At 32.7% G+C, this 21,498-nt stretch overlaps 1 protein-coding gene across 2 annotated transcripts; it reads right to left on the bottom strand.

Annotated features, from left to right (window-relative positions):
• Positions 1–5,581: 5,581 nt before the first annotated feature.
• Positions 5,582–11,176, bottom strand: LOC145570053 (uncharacterized). Of its 2 annotated transcripts, none has more exons than XM_081629037.1 (3): positions 10,847–11,176; positions 6,629–9,277; positions 5,582–6,301 (listed from the first exon to the last, which is right to left on the bottom strand). In XM_081629037.1, the coding sequence occupies exons 2-3, from the start codon at positions 9,164–9,166 to the stop codon at positions 6,017–6,019; spliced, it is 2,823 nt and encodes a 940-aa protein (XP_081485163.1). In that variant the 5' UTR covers positions 9,167–9,277; positions 10,847–11,176; the 3' UTR covers positions 5,582–6,016. The 2 variants fall into 2 exon arrangements, with proteins under 2 accessions (XP_081485163.1, XP_081485164.1); XM_081629038.1 differs by lacking the exon at positions 10,847–11,176 and adding an exon at positions 9,696–10,017.
• Positions 11,177–21,498: the final 10,322 nt, after the last annotated feature.

Here is a 21,498-nt window from a genome sequence, read left to right as displayed (position 1 = left end):
GCACGATGATGAATGATCATACGTCCTCACTTGGGGGGCTAATTGTATGGGATGATATCTGGGCATGACCGATATCTTGCGAAGGCACATGACCAGATCACAAGAAGATGCTGATATGTTGCAGAAAGAGGACATGTCGGCCTGTCGCAATTTAACACGTGGTAACAGAAACTCGACACTTGGCACAAAAGGTTGTGCATGGGTGAAAACCACATGTCAAGGTAGATTACTATAAATAAGTAGGTAAGACCTCATTAATGGGGGATTAATTACTCTCTCACTCTCTCACTCTCTCACTCTCTCTCTTTCTCTACTTTCTCTCTCTTACTTATCTTCTCTTCTAAAACACTTTCTGACTTTATCATCGGAGTGGTTATCCCCGGACCACCCCGGGGTTAGCTAACTTCTTCTCATTGTGTAGGTTCTCAGCTTGCCGATAGAAGTATCAAGATCTCAAGTCCGAATTCTTGGGGAAGTCTGGATCAGACAGAAACAAGTAATTTATACAAAAATATGAAATAATGGTAACACAACAGTCAAAATTATTGATTAAATTAATTAGACTAAGCAATTTTTTATTTATGGAATCTATATGGATGAAATATGGAAACATGATTCTCTTCTATATGCATAATTGAATTAGTGAATACATGTTTGCAAAATATTAGGAAAATAAAGTAAATAAATGCATATAAGATGTAAATAAGAGATAATTTGCCATTGGTAAGATCCATAAACGAGCACTTTAAATCTTTTTAATTATTTAGATAGACAATGTAAGTGCAACAACCTAATAAGTTAAACTTAATAGACCCCAAAAAAAAAAAAAAAAAAAAAAAAAAAAATTAATAGACCATCTATTGTTTTTTCACAAACTTTTATATGTGAATGGCCACACCGTGCAGTGGGGCCAATTATTATGGAGAACGGGTTACTTTGTTAATGCTATAGGGGTTACTTTGTTAGTGTTATAGGGGTCCTACTTACTCGGTCAGATGTTACTAAATCGGTCAGGGTTTACTCAGTCGTGGTTACTTGGTTGATTAGAGGTTACTAAGTCAATCAAGAATTACCAAGTCGGTTAGAGATTACTCGCCGATCAAAGGATACTTGGTGTGTGTCAACCGACCACACGATGTGGCCAACCTACTAAAAAAAAGTTATGCTTGGAAATATTTTTTGCTCTACGATTTCTATAATTAAACATTATGATTTAAATTTTTTAATTATTATCACAAAGGACTCTTAAAGTAAAATCAACATATTTAACTTTCTTAGTTTCTAAATTTCTAATATCGCCTTTATTTATGAAATTCTCTTTATCGTAAATATTAATGTTTAAAACTTGTATCATTGTCTTTCAATTGACAAGTACGAAACAAATTAATTCATCATCCTTTTGCAATCAATTTTTGATGAAATCTTTAATTCTTTTCAATTTTCCACTAAGAGCATGTTTACATTTATTGAAGTGAGCTGAACTAAAACTGAACTGAACTGAACTGAACTGAACTGAATAGAGCTGAAATGAATATTTTATTAAAAAAGGAAATCGAAAGCTAAACTGAACTGAACTAATTGGAGTTGAACTGAACTAAAGTAAAATTAAGCTGAAATGAACAACCATAATTCATCACATTTGGTACTCAGTACTCACCCACCACCCTCTCATATGATCATATATTCATATCAAAGCTCTTACAAGTAAGTATCGGTCAATTTTTGTACGAAGTAGACACGGAGTAGTTTTGTAGTTGCTCGTTAGACTATTTAGTCAATTAGGCATTAGCTTATATTCATTTGGTTGGTACTAATTAAATATCTATGATGCTCTTACTTTGACTACATCAAGTTCTTCTTTACGTTTTCTATATTTTATTCCTTCATTATACTTCATCTACTTGTTTCACTCATTCCGTCACCAAATGATTAACACTATATCTTTTAATTGTCTTAATTTATGTGTAAATAGTATCCGTAATATCAATAACAAATATTTGGAAATTAAGTAAGGTCCTGTTTTTTTGAGCTGCTCTATTATGCTCTGTTCTGCTGACTCAATCTGCTCTGCTCTGCTAATATTTGCTCTACTTTATTTGTCCAACATTTCAAAAGAACAGGGCTTTAGTATGCACTATGCACTCTTTGCAATCATCGTTGTACCTATTTTTATTTAAAAAAAAAATTAAATAAAATAAAATAAAATTGTAGTACATATCACGTGTTTATAGGTATAATATACAGTATGTTAATACACTAACATTTTTTATTTTATTTTTTAGGTAAGAATAATGATATATTAGGGCAAAAACCTTTCATAAATCACACATGAGCCTACATTAACGAGTTAGGCCCTTTATGAATTGAATGGAAAGGTGAGGAGTCCTCATCCCAAATTATGCTAACATAGTGATAAATCCCATTTGTTAGTCGTTTATCTACTCCATATCAAATAGAGTACAATAACTACAATGTAATTAGTACAACATTAATTTGGAGTATCAATTATTAAAAGATATTTATGAACATATTTTATTTTTAGTGTGTGTAAGAACTTTAAATGAAACTCACGTACCAAGATGGGGCCCACCTAGGAATCTAGATTTCTGGTTCATACGTACGCAAACATATTAATAATTCAAGCTCATGGACATCAATACACATGTAAGTATTCAAACATGGGTAAAGGCGGAAAAAGGACTTGAGCTTTAAAAAACCCTACACTAGAAGAGTTGACCAAAACGGCCAACAATGTGTGAAAACATTATCCATTTTTATTTTATTTATTTCTCGTCATTGTACTCGTATATTGTTTCATGAATATTGAAACAATTCCATCTTTGACATTATTGTTATTTGTAATTAAGAAAATTAAATAGTTATATGGTTCTATTGCATTCATCTCGATTTATATACTTTTATAATATCTTAATATAATTTGTTCATAATTTTTATCGTTATATACTTTATAAATAATTAACACTACCTCCGCTTCTTATTATTTGAAATAAAAAAGTATTTATTAAAAACTAAAAGATATTTTTTTTTTGTTACAAATAATAAGAAACGGAAGTTGTATATTCTGGATTTCAATTGGGTTTTGGATAATGTAATTTTTATGTTACAATAGAGCATCTACAATGGTTGTGCATAAGGACCTGCTACAAATTTCTAAATAATTGCTAGCTATATGCTAGTCATTGTAGTTAGAGTTATGTAGTTTCACTCTACCCAATGCAATTATTTTTATTTATTTAATATATTTTATAAATTTGTTTGTTTATTTATTATTATTTAATATTTTTATGGTTTATTTATTATAAAATAATTTAGCTTACCATTATAGATGTTGTAGCTTAAATTAAATAGTTTGAAAATTTATAACTTGGCAATCCAGAGCTATATTTACATGTAGCTAGTCAATGTGGATGCTCTAATTCTATATTATGGTGGTAAAGGAAATGTATCTTAAAAAAGCAATATTTTTTGTGCATTTGGGAGCTCCATGAATTCATGAAAGCACAAAATATGATTCTTATTTGGTGAAAACCAATATAAGGCACACTATCACATGATGTAGTGGGGCCAAATGTTTTTCAATCAAAAAAAAAAAAAAAAAAAAAAAAAAAAAAAAAAAAAAAAAATCTCAATCGAAATCCCCTTAATTATCTCCCTTAACAGCAAGTGGGGACTTCAATTTCATTCCAACCCACCCATACACCTTTCATTGTTACAAAATTTATTGGAATGGATCGATGTTACGTTGTTCATTAACACCAAACTAAACAAGAATCTAGCCATCTAGTTGCCTCACGATTTATTACTATCCATTTTAAGATATGTTGACTCCAATTCTAAATTTTTATTTCTTCATTAATGTGATCATTTATAGCACGGCTTTAATAGAAGTCCTAAATCGTCAGAAAAATAGTTTTATGCCAAATCTGCATCATATAATCGTGTCATGTAAGAGTTCGCCAACATTGCGGAGCCACTATATCAAACATGCATGGACCATTTAAGTTTTAATGTCGTAGTATAATGAAGAAAAAGTTAGAAGGCAGCTAGCATTATTGTAACAAGGAAGCAAATGACATTGCCAAAAGGAAAACATGCCTTATAATCTAATATGGCTCCAATAATAGAGCAACCCTTAGCTTTAAATATTTTTTGATACACAAGCTAAGATTTTAATTTGAGCATTTCCCTCTTGATCAAACTTTTCCAGCTCAAATTAGGTCACCATCTCATTAAAATCAAACATTTATTAGGGAAAAAAAAAATTAAAGAATAAAAATAAAAAAAGGAATAAAAAGTCATACTTGTTTTGCCATAATAATGTTTGATGTCTGTAAAATCCCATCATATATTCCGTCAGAGCTTTCCCCCGACAATAACAAAAAAAAGCAAAAGCATGACTTCACTTCTCTTTATCAAAAATTACTCTTTTTCTACTCCTCTGTCTCCGTGTGTGCATGATAGCTCAGCTTTACACTCTACCTTTTGCGAGTCCTTCCTCTATTCTTTTTTAATCGAACATTGGATACAAGTAGCATTTTGTTAAAAAACAAATACGGTATATAACGCTAAGGGTATGTTCACATATTAATTAATTTCAGTTCATTTCAGTTCACTTTAGCTCTAATTAGTTCAGTTCAACTCTTAATTTCCCTCTCTCATAAAATATTCAATTCAGTTCAATTCAGTTCAGTTCAGCTCCAATCAGTTCAATTCAGTTCAGTAAATGTGAACAGACCCTTATTAAAACACGTTCGTATATAATAAGTGTAACACTTATTAAACACGGAAGAACCTCCTGAAATCGAGTGGAAAGCTTTAACCACTTGAACTATCCCTCACTCTCAGTATTCTCTACTCATCATCACATACACGAGTCCTTTTTTAACTCAAATACTTAGAAGGGTAGACGTGTAGTTTTACTTACATATTTGTACTGTAACCCTAGAAATTGTGGACATTTGAACTCCTAGTCCAGCCCAAACAAATTTTGAACTCTGAAATTTGAGTTCCAATCTTATCCAAACTTTTTCTAGCCCAATCCAGCCCGATAAGTTTGGATCGGATTGGACTTTGGACTCTTTCCTAACCACTTATTATACCCCTAATTAATTGCTAGTGTTTTTCCTTTCAACTTTCAAGTTATAGGGTAGATTTATATTATGTCCACTAACTCCCCTTACATCAGTAACATTTTGGAGTCTCAAAATCCTCTTCTTCAGAGAAGATAAGTTAATCGGAAATAAGCTCGACTCATTTTTTTACTGGATCTTGTGAACTTAATCCGAACAATTGCAAATTTAATGTGATTTTCGGCGGGTGTCTATTGCTTGAAGAATTCATGATGGACGATTTTGATTGGGATGGTGGTGATCTTCACCTTGCTAATTGTCTAATACTGTTGTGCGATTATAAAACAGCAAAGACATGCCAGGAATCCTTGGTACCAGAAAGCGGATGCAGAAACCGAGCAGCAAAAAATGAAGGCATCTGCATCATTTTTGTACTCTGTATCAAATTATCAATCAACCCATTTTGCACAAAATTGGTAGTAAAATTCATGTGATCATGTCTCAAGGAATGTAGTCAAAAACAACAATTGAATATTTTTCTAAATAAGTACTACTAGTACATTATTAGAAGATACTTTTTTTCTCTCTCTAAAATGCACACTTACAAGAAGATATACTTCTACTTGTTTAGTACAAACCAACGCCTTTTTAACTATTTTACAGAAACTTATTTATCAAAAGAGATACTAATTACAAGATAATTATTGCTACCTTTATCCATTACTGGAGTTGATCCCTCCCTGCCCCAAACTTTCAGATCCCTCCATTTTCTGCCCTATAAACTTCCCTGGGGAACAAAAAAAAAAGGACAAATATATGATCTAATTACTATAGGAAGTTCTAAGATGCTGGGAACTTTCAGGCATGAGAAAGCATAGCTAACACAACAGTTTCACCGTGCCCGGTGAAATCCCTCGTAAGAAAACCTAGACTCTCCCAACAGGGGAATGGGGTGGATATGAGACATATCTTGCAGGAGCTTCTCCTTGATATGATGCCTTTGTACGCATAGCAACCTCAAAAAGGCCTGCCTCATTACTGATTTTTTCAACACTGCTGCTCGGTTCTGAGATCTCAGGGGGTCTTCTACTGTCTATAAATGATATAGAGATAGCGAATGCTTGTAGAAGTGAGAGTGATGAACTGAATTCCACCGAGTATATTCTTTCCTTGAATGACGCCAAACTCAATACCGGTTGGTTATCTTGCCCCTGTAAAACAATTGTTTTAACTTTCAAGTTAATGCTCAATTTATCTCAAAAAAAAACTAAATAGAAAAGGCTAATGCTCACTTCACCCATGAGGGAAAAAAGAATGCAAACACAAAAGTACACAAATCAATAAGGATCCTGCTGCTGCGATGGTTTGGTGCTACACAAGTAACACAACCACACCCCCTAAATGATACAGGCTGCTTTTAAAAGACCCTTAAAGAATTGGCACTCATCACAAAACCAAGTCAATAATCATATTAAACTACGACCAAAAGGTCATATACAGTGTGCAAAAGATGGAGTGAAAGGCAGGAAAATAGTTACCTGGGAGAAAATTTGAAACTTGTCCTTGTTCAGAAACATTCCAGATTCTTTATGATTTGTATGCACTCTCAGCTGACAACCCAAATCCCATCCACCACAATCACATGATCCACCAGACCTCCATCTCTCGGCTAGCGTTGATATTTCTCCTTTACTAGGTACTGTATGAACACCACCTGGAAGGATGACTGTTGTTCTGAAGTTCAGACTTAAGCGTGATTGCTGACGCTGTAGATTATCACTGGAGTCAGCAGATCTCATCTCCTGCAAATTCTCTCTGGAATCTTGTAACAAGTCTAGCCAGTTATAGCTTGACTGGTCATCTTTACTATCACCTTCAGTGATGATTTGTGGAAGCTTCACAACAATGGCTGCCAGCTCATTAGTTGGATGAAAGTCAGTAGCATACTGATCTCCACGCCCAACATCCACTGCAAACAGATCAAACTCTCTGGTGATATAATTACCCGCTTGGCCATGCTTGGTAAAGAAACTTGGGGAATCTGAAACCTTCATTTGTGCCACAACATTTGGAACATAACCATGACCATCGCCTTTCCCTCCTTGATTAAACCAATTCCCACTCCTTTTCTTAACTTCGCGGATGGTAAAGAAAGTGTAAGTCCAGCTATGATGACCTTTTCCTGGAACACTAGACTTCCTCACAGTGGCAGCTAAAATGTTGCTTTCATTGTCGGTGGCAAAAGTAAACAGAGGAAGCCCATTCTTAAATGATACCTGCAGAAGAGCTTGAAATGATGATGAGCTATTTGAATTAGGATGGGCATCACTAGCACCCATTTTATTACCACTGGAAGGCCTTGATGGCTCAGAGCTGTTCGATGCTCTGGGCTTGAGAAGGGGATCAAGCAGCCTTCTTAAAGGACTAGACCTACCTCTATTATCAGTAGACAACTTATCACTGCAAAAATTATCAATTGATACAGAAGCGACCACCGCCTCTGACCCAGATTTGGCAACAGTTTCTTTTGAACTTGACCGAAGGGGAGAGTTATCTCTGGAACCGGCACTCTTAATCATCTTTCCCATTGCAAAACTTAATCTGCGAATCGGAGATGGGTTTCTTGCTTTTGGAATGGACTCTGAACCTTTTCTTGTGTCCAACTCTGGAAAAGGCTTCACTGCAATTGCACTCCTAGACCCAGCAACGGGCTTCTTCTCCTCTGCATTCCTGCTCTTGGATGGGCTGCTAAGCATCCTAGCAGGAAATGATAACATATGTGATGCTTGTGGGGCACCTTTGACCCCTTGTGCATTGTTCTTAGATGAACTGTCAGCTACCTTAGCTGGATGAAGCGACATATTTGACTGTTGAGAAGGCCTTCTGACCCCATCTGGAGACTTGGAACAAGATTCAGATGGCTCAGACTGCTTTCTGTGGTCATCTTTAGAAGGAAGCCGGGCCCCAAGATTGTTTCCACCTAAAATGCTCCTCTGACATGGCTCTACTGACAATCGACCATCCACGGTAAAATTAGACATGGCAGTCAAACTAGAGCATCTATGTTCCGATGGATCCCTAGGCATGTCAACAACCCCTGAATTCTCCCTTCCGGAGCATTCTTGATTAGCAGCACTCAACTTCGTTTCTTGTGACCTTATGGTTTCTTTGGCAGATTCCATAATTTGAATCTTTGTTTTTCCTTTCCAAGGCGCCCCAACCTCATACTTATTGAAGTTTTGTCGTTTTCCGATTTCGGAGACAGATTTCAAGTCAGGCTCTTGCCTTCTACTTGGTTGTACAGCTTGTACTGCTCCAAAAACCCTTTGTTGTCTGCTCAAATTGTTGCCAACCTTATCAGTTGAATCTTGGAATTTCTGGGTATTTCCACCATAAACCTCGGAATCTGGCAAAGGTCTCCGCCCTGCATATACCTTATGGGGATGAGATTGAGGCACAGGAGGTTGCATCCTTTGACGAGCTGGAGAGCAGCTGTGACCTCTCCCAGAAGAAGATTTAGCATCTCCAACATGGTTTTCCTTTGGTGAAGCTTCCAGTGGAGATTCAAGGGAGAGACGGTGCAACCTTTGACGAGCAGGGGAGCAGCTCTGACCTTTGCTAGAATGGGTTGATGAGCCATCTGTTGAAAAAAGAGAGGTGGTGCTACTAGATGGAGAGCACCCACTTTGCTTTGTAGGCATCTGTTTTTGGCTATACCGCCATTTTTCTAGGCGCCTCCAGTCAAGGACACCAACATTCAGTCCTTTCTCCTGAAAATTCTTTCCTTTCTCTAAATAACTTGGTAAATTTGACATGTATCTGACCAGTTCGTCCTCTTTAGAGATCCTTTTATCTAATACCTGACTTTGTTGGCTACCTACATATCTAGGCAAGGAATCATCTGGATTTCTAGTAATCTCGTGATGGAAATCAGCGTATGACAATTTGTGTTTATCAGACAACAATATATCTCGCAACTTTGTACCCTGACGAGTACGAGGAACAAAATTAGTCTCTGGAGACGTTGTGCATCTCCGATCCCTAGATATACTCCTAGTATCACCAAGATGGTCCATAAAACATACACGTCAGCACAAGTCAGATCCACTTAACAAGAAGTACATCATTTGGTCACGTCCAGCAATCAGTCCCACATTCTGCCATTGTTCTCAACTGCACACTGACATCTACAAAAGCAAAAAACATGAGCAAAGGAATAGGTGAACCCATCTAAATTAAGATGAATATTACTAACAAGGGCAATTCAAACCTGTACAATTCAAAATTACACAATTAGAAATTACAAGTACTATCTAAGTGGTATAGCAAACATTAACAGTTACTACTCTGTCCTTGAAATCAGCTATGACAAAAGAACTAGGTGATAAGCATCTTCACAAGAGTCAATACTAAGATACAATACAAAGATGCTTTCTCATTGCTCAAGCAATTTCCTAAGCCATACCACAATTCGAGTTATTTATCAGCTACAGCTGAATCAGCTTCTGAAAGAGCTTAAGTTCACTTTCAATACACCACGCTACACTACAAGCATATTGGATATTGCAAAATACTTGGTCACAAACATTAAACATACTCACTAACCCCTTTTCATACTAAACACTGCAATCAAAGGCCATAATCTCTTCATTTCTAGACGCTCGGAACCATGAAATCATCACACTCCGGATGGAAAATGTACTATCCTCGAGTACATTATACGAGTCAACAATTACAAATTACTCATCTTTCTCAATTTCCCACTTCACTAACTCTCACCATGAACATGCCCACAAATATCTGTTAAACATCATCTTTATGACAAATTGACCAAATCATCATAAAATTGCTAAAGATTAACAAAAAATTAACAACTGATTTGGTAAAACCATACCTAAAAGTACACAAATACCCACCTATACAAACACAAACACAAAGACAAAAAAAAAATGGACCTGAAGCATAGAAAACGTGTGGTCCATTCAAACTGATGATGATAAACTCATAATTAAAATTAAAGCAAACTTTTTTTTCTTTTTTTAAAACATGTACAAAATGACAAAGAGCTCCTTGCCCCCTAATTTGATCTTAGCTACCTAAAATCCACTATCATTTTCTCAAATTTAAAATCCCAATTAATCAAGAAGCACAAATTATTAAAGGGTACAAAAAAAAAAAAGTTGGAAAAAGAGAATATATGAGATATAATTAGAAACTACAACTCTATATGACTATATCCTATATAGCAATAACTACTGCAATTATTGTAAAATCATAGGGAAAAAAAAAAAAAAAAAAAGAAGCTTCATTTTCTAGATTCCAATTTTAATGCATCAATGCAATTAATATTACATCAATTGATACCAAAACGTGGAAATCTATCAATGTTCCAAGGTTCCAAGTGTCATAAATCTTTCCGAGCAATAGAAGGAATTTACCCGGCAAGACTTTAACCGACTAAGCTAGTCGACAACTCGAGTTTCTAATGTCATAATTGTAACTTAGTAATGAAAAAATTAGATTGGTCTAATAAATTTAGTTTACTAATAGATAATAAATCTATCACCGAAAAAAAAAATAAAAAAAATATGAGCGGTTAAAAAAGAATCTAAAACAAACTCGCATATTTCCTGCCATTATTCAAGGAAACTGAAATAACGCCTAATTTTTTCCAGATTAAAGAACTTCAGCATCAAACAAAAAAATGCAAAAAAAATTACAAAAACAGCAAAAAAAAAATCAAGAAAAATAATTACCTGGGTAAGGAAGTTGAAATGCAGGAAACACTTGAGGAAAAATGGGGGAGAAAGAGGTGTCGGCAAAATAGGAAGAAAAGAGGAGAGAGAAAATCAGAAGAAGTAAAAAATGGGAGAAGGAAAAGCTGGGAAAGTGTGATCCAAATGTAGCAGAGTGAACTGACAATGGAGGAGAGAGAAAATGAGTGAGTGAGATGTGAGATAGAAGAAGAAGAGGGAGAAGGAGAAGAAGAAGAGAGAGAATCTGAGGAAGTTGAGAATATCGGTTTTACTTTTTTATATTTTTACTGGACTTCACTTTTTTCTTTTTTTTTTTTTTTTTTTGGTGTGGGGGTTTTAGTGTAGTGAGAGGAAGAGAGATCGGACGGATGAGAAATGGAGAGAGAGAGATCGGACGGTGGAGAAAAGGAGAGAGAGAGAGAGAGAGATAAGCGGAAAGGTTGTATCAAAGGAAGGCGCGGGGTTTGCGTTATGGGACCCCATTTTATCGACTCTTGGGGATCACTTTCCTCATTTACTTGAATTTGTTTACATTGTTTTATTTTCAAGAAACAATGTACACTCTTAATTTGTGTCATCTTAGCTTTCAAGTTATAAGGATCTGTTCTGTTTGATTTCAGTTTGCTCTAATTTAGGGTATGTTTTCTTCAAGTTATTTTCACTATACTTTTAATAAGTTCAGTTTAATTTTTAATTTCCTTCTCTCATAAAATATTCAGTTCAGCTCAGTTCAGACAATCAGAACAGGCCCTTAGTTCAGTTCCTAATTTCCTTCTCTTGTAAACAATTCATTTCACCTCTATTTAGTTCAGTTTAGCTTCTATCAGTTCAGTTCAGTAAATCGGAATAGGCCCTAAGTTAAGATACTCGTAAGGTAATAAGTTTGTTAAAAAAAACTCCTTGAGATTAGGGTCTATTCACATTTACTGAACTGAGCTGAACTAAACTGAACCGAACTGATTGAAGCTGAACTGAATTAGGCTGAAATGAATATTTTAAGAGAGAAGAAAATTAGGAGGTGAACTGATTGGAGCTGAAATGAACTGAATTGAAGTGATTGGAGCTGAACTGAACTGAAATTAAGTTGAAGTGAACAAGCTGAGTTGTAATAAGAATTACGGATCATCTAAGTTCAATTACAAGCAAAATGAGTTTATTACTCCGTACGTTCTAGTATACTTATACTCGTATAAAATTGAATTCCTTAAAAGAAAATAAAAATTAAATAGTAATTATATAAGATTGAATAAGTTTATATACTATATTATTTTTTTATTATGTTCAATAAAGGGGTATTATTTGTGAGATATAAAATATTACTTTATTGCACGTAATAAAAAAACGGAGGTAGTAAGAAGAATAGGTAGACACTGAACATAACACGCCCTAATTTGTGTAATGTGTGAATTTATTTCTTCGTAATAAGCAATTTTTCCTATTTTATTATCCAACTTTTGAGAAGAATGGTATCTACCTAATTGACCTAAAATTAAAACCACGCATTTGTATATTCAAACTATTGTATAAATATATGAAATAAATTACAAGTAGATAGAACAACTTCTTAGTTATTATTCTCACATTGAACATGAAAATACAAATACATACAATTTCAACTCCTCAATCCTCCCAAGCATCGATTACGTACACACCCTCCTTCGTCTCAAGACAACCCCATAAGCTCATTTCACTTTCTTTGAGCTAGAATTAGTTTGCTTGAAAAATGTAAGGTTTTTTTCCCCCCTAAAAACACAATAATAAGTGATTTAGAAAAATATGTACATATGAGACTAATAAATTATACAAAGTATATATCACGTATATTAATATGGCTATATGGGACAATCTTAGATTAACCGAGGGATGGAAAAGCATGTTCAACAGATACAATGAAACCTTATTTTTATTGTTTTCTTGTCTCAATGATATTGTCATAGTTAGCTATAATTGGCTATACTAATGGCCTAAATAGGACTAGTGTACCGCAAAAATGGTGTGATTGACAAATGAAGAGGTAATGGATCGATGGGCTTGGTGGTGGGGCCATAATATGCGATTTTGTGGAGATTTAACTCAGTGGGAGGGTTTGATTATTTTACAGTCTATCCTTGTCTTTTCTTTCGTCGATCTTTTCCCAATTTCTCCCTGCTCTTATTATTGGAATTTGTCGTTCTTACTTAGCTATACTTGTGTGCTTAATTAGACTAATCATATATTTAGCTAGCTTTATTTAGTCAATGACAACCATTTGGTGCCAAATTGCCTATTAATTACCTACTCTTATGTTTATTGTCTGTTTTCATTGATGTTAATTTTGTTTTTTTGTTCTTGTTAGTAGGCTAATTAAGTGCATGTAATAATCGTATAATCAAATCTTCTGTGTTACGTACTATGTACTTGCACAAAAATTCACAACAATGCAAGTAAGCACTTTAGTGCTAGGCTTTAGCCAATAGTTAATCATTGTGAAATAAAAGTTGTCAAATTTTTTTTGGAGAAGATAATCGATAACATATCTAATTACGATTCTTATAGAGCATATCCATAATATTGGACTGGAATAATATCAAGTTATCAACACATCAGATAATAATAAAGTCTCAATAAGTGGTATACAAAATTTACAAATCTTATTGCATGTTAAGCTGAAATCACCGAAAATTTACCAATTTGCTCTCATAATGACACAAGTGTTATAAATTTTAAGTGTTTTTAGGTGATAGAATTTAAAGTTGGCTTTGCAAGAGTATATACAGGACATTGGATAAAAGAGAACTAAACGAAGGAACATCAAGATTAGTGAGTACATGAGATAAAAAATTTGGTTCTAGTAGCTAACTCATTTTTTTGAATTAAGACTCTAATTTTTATTATTATTACTTTTATATGTAAAATCGTGTCATATCCTTAATAATAAAAAAAAAAAAAAAAAACCCCGTAAAAAATAGCATGACGAATGTTACACAATTACACAAAGTATCTAACAAGAAGGAATGGCGCCATGGCGGTGCGTGGAGAGCACATGGAGTATTGACGTTAAACAAGTACGGAGTAACAACTACTCTAAAAACAATGCGATTTTTGGTCCTCTTCGTTTGACAGGATCTAGGATCATACATCATGTACCCTAAAATCATATGCTTTTTGAAAGAAAGCAAAAGATATGAAATGATATTAGGATATACACTTTGACCCTTTTTAAAAGCTGGATCCCATTAAACTAAAGGAATACCTTAAAGTAGTGATTCAAATTATTAAGTAAACAGCCAAAAGTTGTAAATTAGGACATCCTTTTTAACGTTGGCCTATGGATATACTTAATCAGTGGGAAAAAAAAGAAGATAAAAAAGATACTTCTATATTTTATAGTGCTTCAATAATACTATAACAAGACATAATTAACCAGTGTTTCAAAAAATTTATCAATGTTTATGTGAATATAAGTAATTCAACCCACGTGTTGTGCATAATTGGGAGATACTACTTTTTATTTTTGTTGGCCATGCATATTGACTACCATGTATTTATGGTGAAAGGTTAAAGTATATACGGTAACTGGATCGTGATGGAAAATAATATCACCCTTATTTGGTGGAATTTTCTTTCTACATATTATGCCATAAGTTGGTTTTTGGTAAGAGAATTTCTAAATTGATCTCACTTATACAAAATGCAATTAAGGGCCCGTACTGATTAATTGAACTGAGCTGAATTGAATTGAACTTATTGGAGCTAAACTGAACTAAATATTTTATGAAAGAAAGAAATTAAGAACTGAACTGAATTTTATGAGAGAAGGAAATTAAGAACTGAACTGAAAAATAAGCTGAAGAGAACAAGCCCTAAGTACATTATGTTTGCTAAAGATCAAATCAATCGAGTCAATTTATTATGGCATGATGTATTATTACTACTATCTCCAATTATTTTTAGTTGCAACTTTAGAATATTTTATATCTCTCAAATAATACCCCAAAGTTGTAACTAAAAAAAATCGGAGGTAGTATTTTTAATTGTGATACATCATGTCATAGTCAATCCTAAGAAAAATATCGTAAAAAAACGCAAACAAAAATTATTAACCGAGACAAAAAGAGTAATAATAACAACAATAATAAATAAATAGATAATTAAAAAGTGGCTGTCTGCTATGACAACGCGTTAATGTGTACACTTGAAAATAAAATGGCACGGACAAACTACTTTTCTAATGCATGAACTATATAATCTTAAATGTGTTCAATTCTTCGTGGGCTTACGCACGAGATGCTTTTTTTGGCTACACTTTACAAGATATACTCTTCCACCAATTTTTGAGATTATTATTCTGATTTTGTTTTTGTTATAATAATAATAATAATAATAATAATAATAATAATAATAATATGAGACGAGTTCATTCACAATTATTCTCTAATCACGTTTAAGCAGTACTATAATGTCTATTCTATGATCAATGAAGCGTCTTACTCCTTTCCTAACAAATCATTTTTGACTAATTGATTGTGCCATGATATTATTATCACCTGCCATTTCACATTTATTATGTATGTCCAACTACCAATTTCAGAACTATATATGGCCCTTTTTCTATTTTATCCTTTTTAATTTTAATTACGATTTGTTTAATGAAATTTTGTCATGTGATAGCTATGGTTATTTGACCATGATATGACATAAAGATGTCTTGTCCTAATAAAACCAAACTTTTAATGCAATATATTTAGAATTACATACAAGTACTAAGCCTTAACCCATGTTATTAAAGATCGGATGATTAAAGGTTATTGGCTAAAAAAGCCGTTTTAAGCCTATGATTGGCCTGAGTCGAAATTTTCATACCTAATGTTAGTTGAAATTAAATTGAGTTCGGTTGAGCATGCTTTGATACAGTTCAAATGGGCTTAGGATTGATGCTTATTAAAACTTGAAGATTTTTGGTCGTTGGAAATTCTCTATCCAAATCCATCATTTTGAAGGTTAGATGGAGCGATATTTGATCAACCATCAACTTAAAACATGTCTACTCCTTAAATATTAGGTTTTTTTTTTTTTGACATAGGGGTGTATCTAATTATCTATCACTTGGATGTAAACTATTAACTACGGAGTACATTACTTGCATCTTTGCAAGATCAACAGTTTACAGTTACTACAGTTTACTACAATAAGCAACTGAAAAAATGGAAATACAATAAGTTGACATAGACAACGTTTGCTAAGAAAATGAAAGGCTAATAAGGCAGTTTGTATTAAATAAGAAAGGCTGCATTTGAGCATAGCAGGTAGCTGCCCCTCTATTTCTCGACAAATGCAATTGCTCCATTTCTTATCATTCTTCTGACTCATATTTAATGGACTTGTACTACTACTCACTTAATGCCTACTTCTACTTCTTCTTCTTCTTCTTCATTAATTAATTTCCTTTTTACGCCTTCTTATGATGTGGGGCACTTGGGGGTTTAGGGGGGGGGGGGGGGGGGGGGGGGGGGTGTACATCCTACTAAGGGTATGCGTCTTAAGGGGCGTCGGTTACATTTGGCATTGTAGATGATTGGTTATTTGTTGTTCATTAAGTGGTTGTCTGACTAGACGTAAGCTTTTTTTACTTTCCACTAGAATGTAGTTGTGGGAGGGATTGGATCGAAGTTTTTAAATTCTTTGAAAGAAAAAAATTATTTAGAGTTTGTTCTGTTCACCTTATTTTCACTTATTCAGGTGTAATAAGTTTAATTAAGTTCAGATAAATTCAGTTCAGGTTTAATAAGTTCTGATAAGGGTTATCCAAATACAAATTACAACTAAAATAAGTTGTAATAAGGTTTAATAATTTCAGGTAAGTTAAGATCAGTAAAAATCAGGTGAGTAGAACACACCCTTAATTTGCTGCTGGCTGCTTGCTGTTTTTTACTTTCCTGTTCATGCTTTATGGATCCTCAGTTTGCTTCTTTATGTTCTAGTTGTTTTGAAGACTAGCGTGTGTAGGAACACCATGTTTTTCTTTTGCTGGAACTTCTTTTGGTTTATTTGCTGTGTTGGGATGATTTCTAATTAATATAATTAGTTTCCTTTCTTCTAAAAAAAAAAAGTTAAGATGTATTTATAATGTATTCCCTCTTTTTTAGTAAGTTTGATTATCTAAAAAAAAGTTAAACTCTAAACAACTAAATTGAACATAATGTATTCCCTCTTTTTTAGCAAGTTTGATTATCTTTCTTTACTTTATTCAATTTTTGTCAAATCTCTTTACAGCACTATCTCTTTTACCTCTCATTATTTACGTAATTTTACTCATTTCCTTATACTTTATCTAATTTTAACTTACATTCTTCTTCTTCTTTTTTTTTTTTTTTTTTTTTTTGAACTTTATCCACAATTTTTTTTTTTAATGTCCACAATTTTTTTTATCCACTCACTTTTTACCAAAATAACATATAAAACAAAGATTAAAATAAATGGACAATTTTACAATAGCTATAATAATTTTGTGGCCACTATAACTTTTAAATCATGGTCATATACTTGTCCATATTAATTCCATGTCATCCATATTGAATTGAGGCAGTTGACTTGACAAAAAAAAAAAAAAAAAAAAAAAATCTTTAAATTAAAAATTAAAACTGCATTACCCCCTTCTTTCTAAACTCCGATCCTCATATTACATTATTAAATTACTCCATTGCTTACCATGAATTCATTGTTTTTCATAGGTAACCATACACAGCAGAAATTAAAACATTATATTTGTTAAAATTCCACCATTGAGCATTTCTTCTATACCTTGCTTCCATTTTTTGTAATCTGATGCTTAAATCAATCTAATGTTGTTTCATCATATAATTTGAATTCTTGATGTTTATATGATCCGAGTATATGTGTGTAAATCAATTCTCAATCTTCCATCAATGGAAGAACAGTTATACGATCATTAAATTAATCAATAGAGTTTTATTGATTTTTTTTATTAATTGGTAAAAGTAGTTTTTTTTTGGATTGGATTAAAAAAAAGTTATGGTTAAATAAATAAATGGATAGGATCTCCTCTAAAAAATGAAGGGTCTAGATTAAAAGTAATACAATGGTCACAATTTTAATGTAACCACTAGATAAGTCCCGTGCGATGCAAGACATAAAATTTTTTATTGAAATAAATATATATTTTATATATGTCCCTCATATGAAATAAATTATAAAAACATAACCATTAATTGCCATTTGTAATGATATTTAGATCTTATTAATTTTGAAAAAGAGTAAAAACTTAAGCAAATTATGTATTACGGAGTACTCTTTAACCGAGAGTAATTATATTTTGAAGTCAGATAGTCACTCATAAATTCATAATATAAAATATGGAGTATAATAATAATAATAATAATAATAATAATAATAATAATAATAATAATAATAATAATAATAATAATAATAATAATTGTCTTCAAAAAAAATGTTGTAATAATTTAAGGTAAAAAAAAACATAAAAATATGATGTCAGCAATTGATTTAGGCGGGAAAAATTTTAACAATAGCTTAACATGTGTACAATTTTAAAAAGTGATGATATCAGCGGTTGTTATTTTAGTATATTTATAATTCTGTAAACTTCAAATACATATCAGTCAAAATACGTAAAATCTTTGTATTACATACAATACTATTAACATAAACCAAACTATAAAAATTAAAATAATATAAACAAAAGAAAATTTATGTCTACAATAAAATTTTGCAAACTTTGTAATTAGATGGAGTAATCACATATATAAAAGGTTGATATTTGTTTTCCTTAAGATTTTCAAAAGAAAAAGTATTGAAAACTAAAAAGTTTAATATACTGTATTAAACTAATTTGCAATCAATAGTTAGATTTTTTTTTTTTTAAAAAAAAAACCTAAAATGAAAAAAAAAAAGTTTAGGCGGAAAAAAATGAATGAGAAGCTGACACGTGTACAATTTGAAAAAAGTAATAATGTCAGCAGTTGTTACTTTAGTAATATTTATATATAGATAGATTGAATAGTCTTCTTAAAATAAATCAGTTGAATTTTTCTTAACAGGAGATATTAATTTTATAATATCTTATTTATTAAAAAAAATTTGTAGCCATAAATGAGTGAGCTAGGCAAAGTAGCAAAGTAAAACATAACATCAAAATACTAATTTTAGGCAAATAGTTTAGGGAGGGCTCAAGCCTCTACATACTCGAATACTCCAATAGTGGAGGGTGTAAATACATAAATTCGATTTGCTACCTTAAATTTTTTTGGGAACATAAAGTCAAGAAGTGGTCCATGATCTGATATTGATATTATTATTCATATATCATAATAACGAGATTCGATTGGATCCAAAAATAAAATACTGTATGAAAATGAGATTTGATTTTCATTTTCAGTGATAAGAATGGACCAATTTTGTCCGTGTAGATGGTTCGATCATGTGACCCCCTTTTTTTTTTTTTTTTTTTTAGTCAAAATATTGTAATTACAAATGTACTTCGTATAAATGTTCATTCATACAAGAAATTTTTAAGGCGATAGAACAGATTAGCAATTGTGGAAAATAATGAAAGATGAGAAAAGGGAAGATAGACAAATAAGTGATGAAAAAGATGCTATAGTATAGAACCCGTACTCGTAATTTGTTTAGTATAGTCCGGAGTAGTTTTCATCTTGTAACTTTCTCTATTCTCAATCCATTAAAGATTGTTTTATTTTTTGTTCACAATCTCTAAAATCACTATATGGACGTTAATATATATATAATTCCATGTGAGTATTATATAACAAATTATTAGATATTCTAGAAATATACAATGGAACGGATGAAATGAACTTACATGGCTACATGCCTACAAACTTTCTAGAATAAAAGCAAATGCAATGAAGCAAATTAAATTGATATAATGTGAAGGTTTAGACTTGGAGGAAACTACAAAGAGACAATTAAGTCTACTAATTGATCAAAGTACATGTACTTGTAAGGAGTACCTCCATCCTTGTAACAAAACTCGGCTTCGTCCTTCAACTCCAATTCTCATCTCTTTCCCTTTCTCACCCACCATTAATTCCCTAACAATTCTGTCAACATTATTCCTTTCAATTTCATTCTCTATTTGCATCCCTATTTTCCACACTTAGCTAATGTACTTAGCAATCCAAAATTGGTCTCTAAAGAAGGGCTTACAAATCACAAAAGCGTTCTATTGTATTGTCGAATTCCACCCACAATGAGTCTAGAAGCCTCCTATTGAACCATGGCCCAATTAATCACCGATAAAAAAGGTTGGTTACTCTGGGCCAGGCCGATAGCCGTCTTGAGTAGGTATTTGCTCATGCCAGCTTGGCTACAAGTTCACATAGAGGACTAACCTTGGTCCTTGGTGAGTGAGTGTTGGTTTAATCTGTTATGCACGTTGGGTCTTCTTTCAAGAGATTTTCAGCATATAAGTGAGTGAGATGGGCCAATATAGTGGCCTTATATTATTGGGCCTTGTTTATAGCAGCCCACTCTTAGAAGCCCATAGTGTTCACAACATAGCTACTGCTGATTTTATTTCATACTCTATATTTCCGTGACCTAATTTTTGGTGTTGTTTCATTTAAGTGCTTGGCAAATTTATCCAATTCCAATGCTTTTGGCTCGGAAACTTTCCATGCATACGCACTGTATTTTATCAAAACATCTTAAAAATGAGGAATCTCAAATTACATAAGCATATTCCCCCTTAAACCCGTCAAATACATGTCCAATAATGCTTAAATATGTAAACGATTTTGATATTTGAACCTCTATTATGCACTTAGGTTAGTGGTGAAGCCCCAAAGAAGTATGAGGTGTTGGTGGACACCCTTTTTAAAAAGGTGGAGCTAATTCAAATTTCTTAACATGTCTTAGTTGCATATTGATTTAGGCGCAAATAACTACATATGTATATGCGTAGAGGAGGAGCCAAAAGACAAGTGGTGAGAATCAATTCCAAAATCTCCTGAGATTGGGAGGGAAGCTCTAACCGCTTGAGCTATCCCTCACTCTCAATTTTTTTTTATTTAAACTTTTATCTTTTCATTTTTTGAACATGGTAAGTAAAGTGGTTTCAAAACAAGTACAAATAATGTAGAATATAAGGAGTATGTAAGGGCGTAATTACGCTAAATTTATGAAGATAAACGATAATTAGGAGCGGAGGTACGGGAGGGGCTGGTGGAGGCCCGGTTTCCCCAGCCCATCATGGCAGCCTAAGTTTTTTAATTGTTGGCACCCATAAGTTTTATAGATAAATGTAAATGTTAACTCAAAATAAAAGTAAAGTTGGGCTGTTTTGTTGGCTTGAGATCAATCCTTCAGCTATAATTTTTTTTTTTTTTTTTTGGCTTTTTTACCTTCTATCATTTTAAAAATGATCAAGTTTTGAGAATAGTATTTAAAATTTTCTAATAATTGTATTTTTTTTTTGTTTTCCTAATAGCTCTTCATAGTTTTTTTTTTTTTAATTTTTTAATTTTTTTTTTATAAATAAATCTATATAAGAATCAGCCCTCCGGTTCCTAAATTCCTAGCTTCCCCCTGACGATAATAATCCTCTGTCTCTTTTTTAGGGCCTGTACTCTTCATCTTAACTTCAGTTCAATTCCTAATTTCTTTCCGTCATA

The sequence above is a fragment of the Chenopodium album genome, chromosome 12, assembly GCF_948465745.1.
Source record: "Chenopodium album chromosome 12, dcCheAlbu1.1, whole genome shotgun sequence".
Taxonomy (NCBI): Eukaryota; Viridiplantae; Streptophyta; class Magnoliopsida; order Caryophyllales; family Amaranthaceae; genus Chenopodium; species Chenopodium album.
Note: the sequence above shows the minus strand (reverse complement) of the source record. Positions and strands in the feature narration are given on the sequence as shown.

Coding starts and splice junctions, on each gene's coding strand:
- LOC145570053 (XM_081629037.1), bottom strand. CDS start 9,166: ATGGACCATCTTGGTGATACTAGGAGTATATCTAGGGATCGGAGATGC. Junction 6,302..6,628: donor AGTTTCAAATTTTCTCCCAG/GTAACTATTTTC, acceptor ATTGTTTTACAG/GGGCAAGATAACCAACCGGT.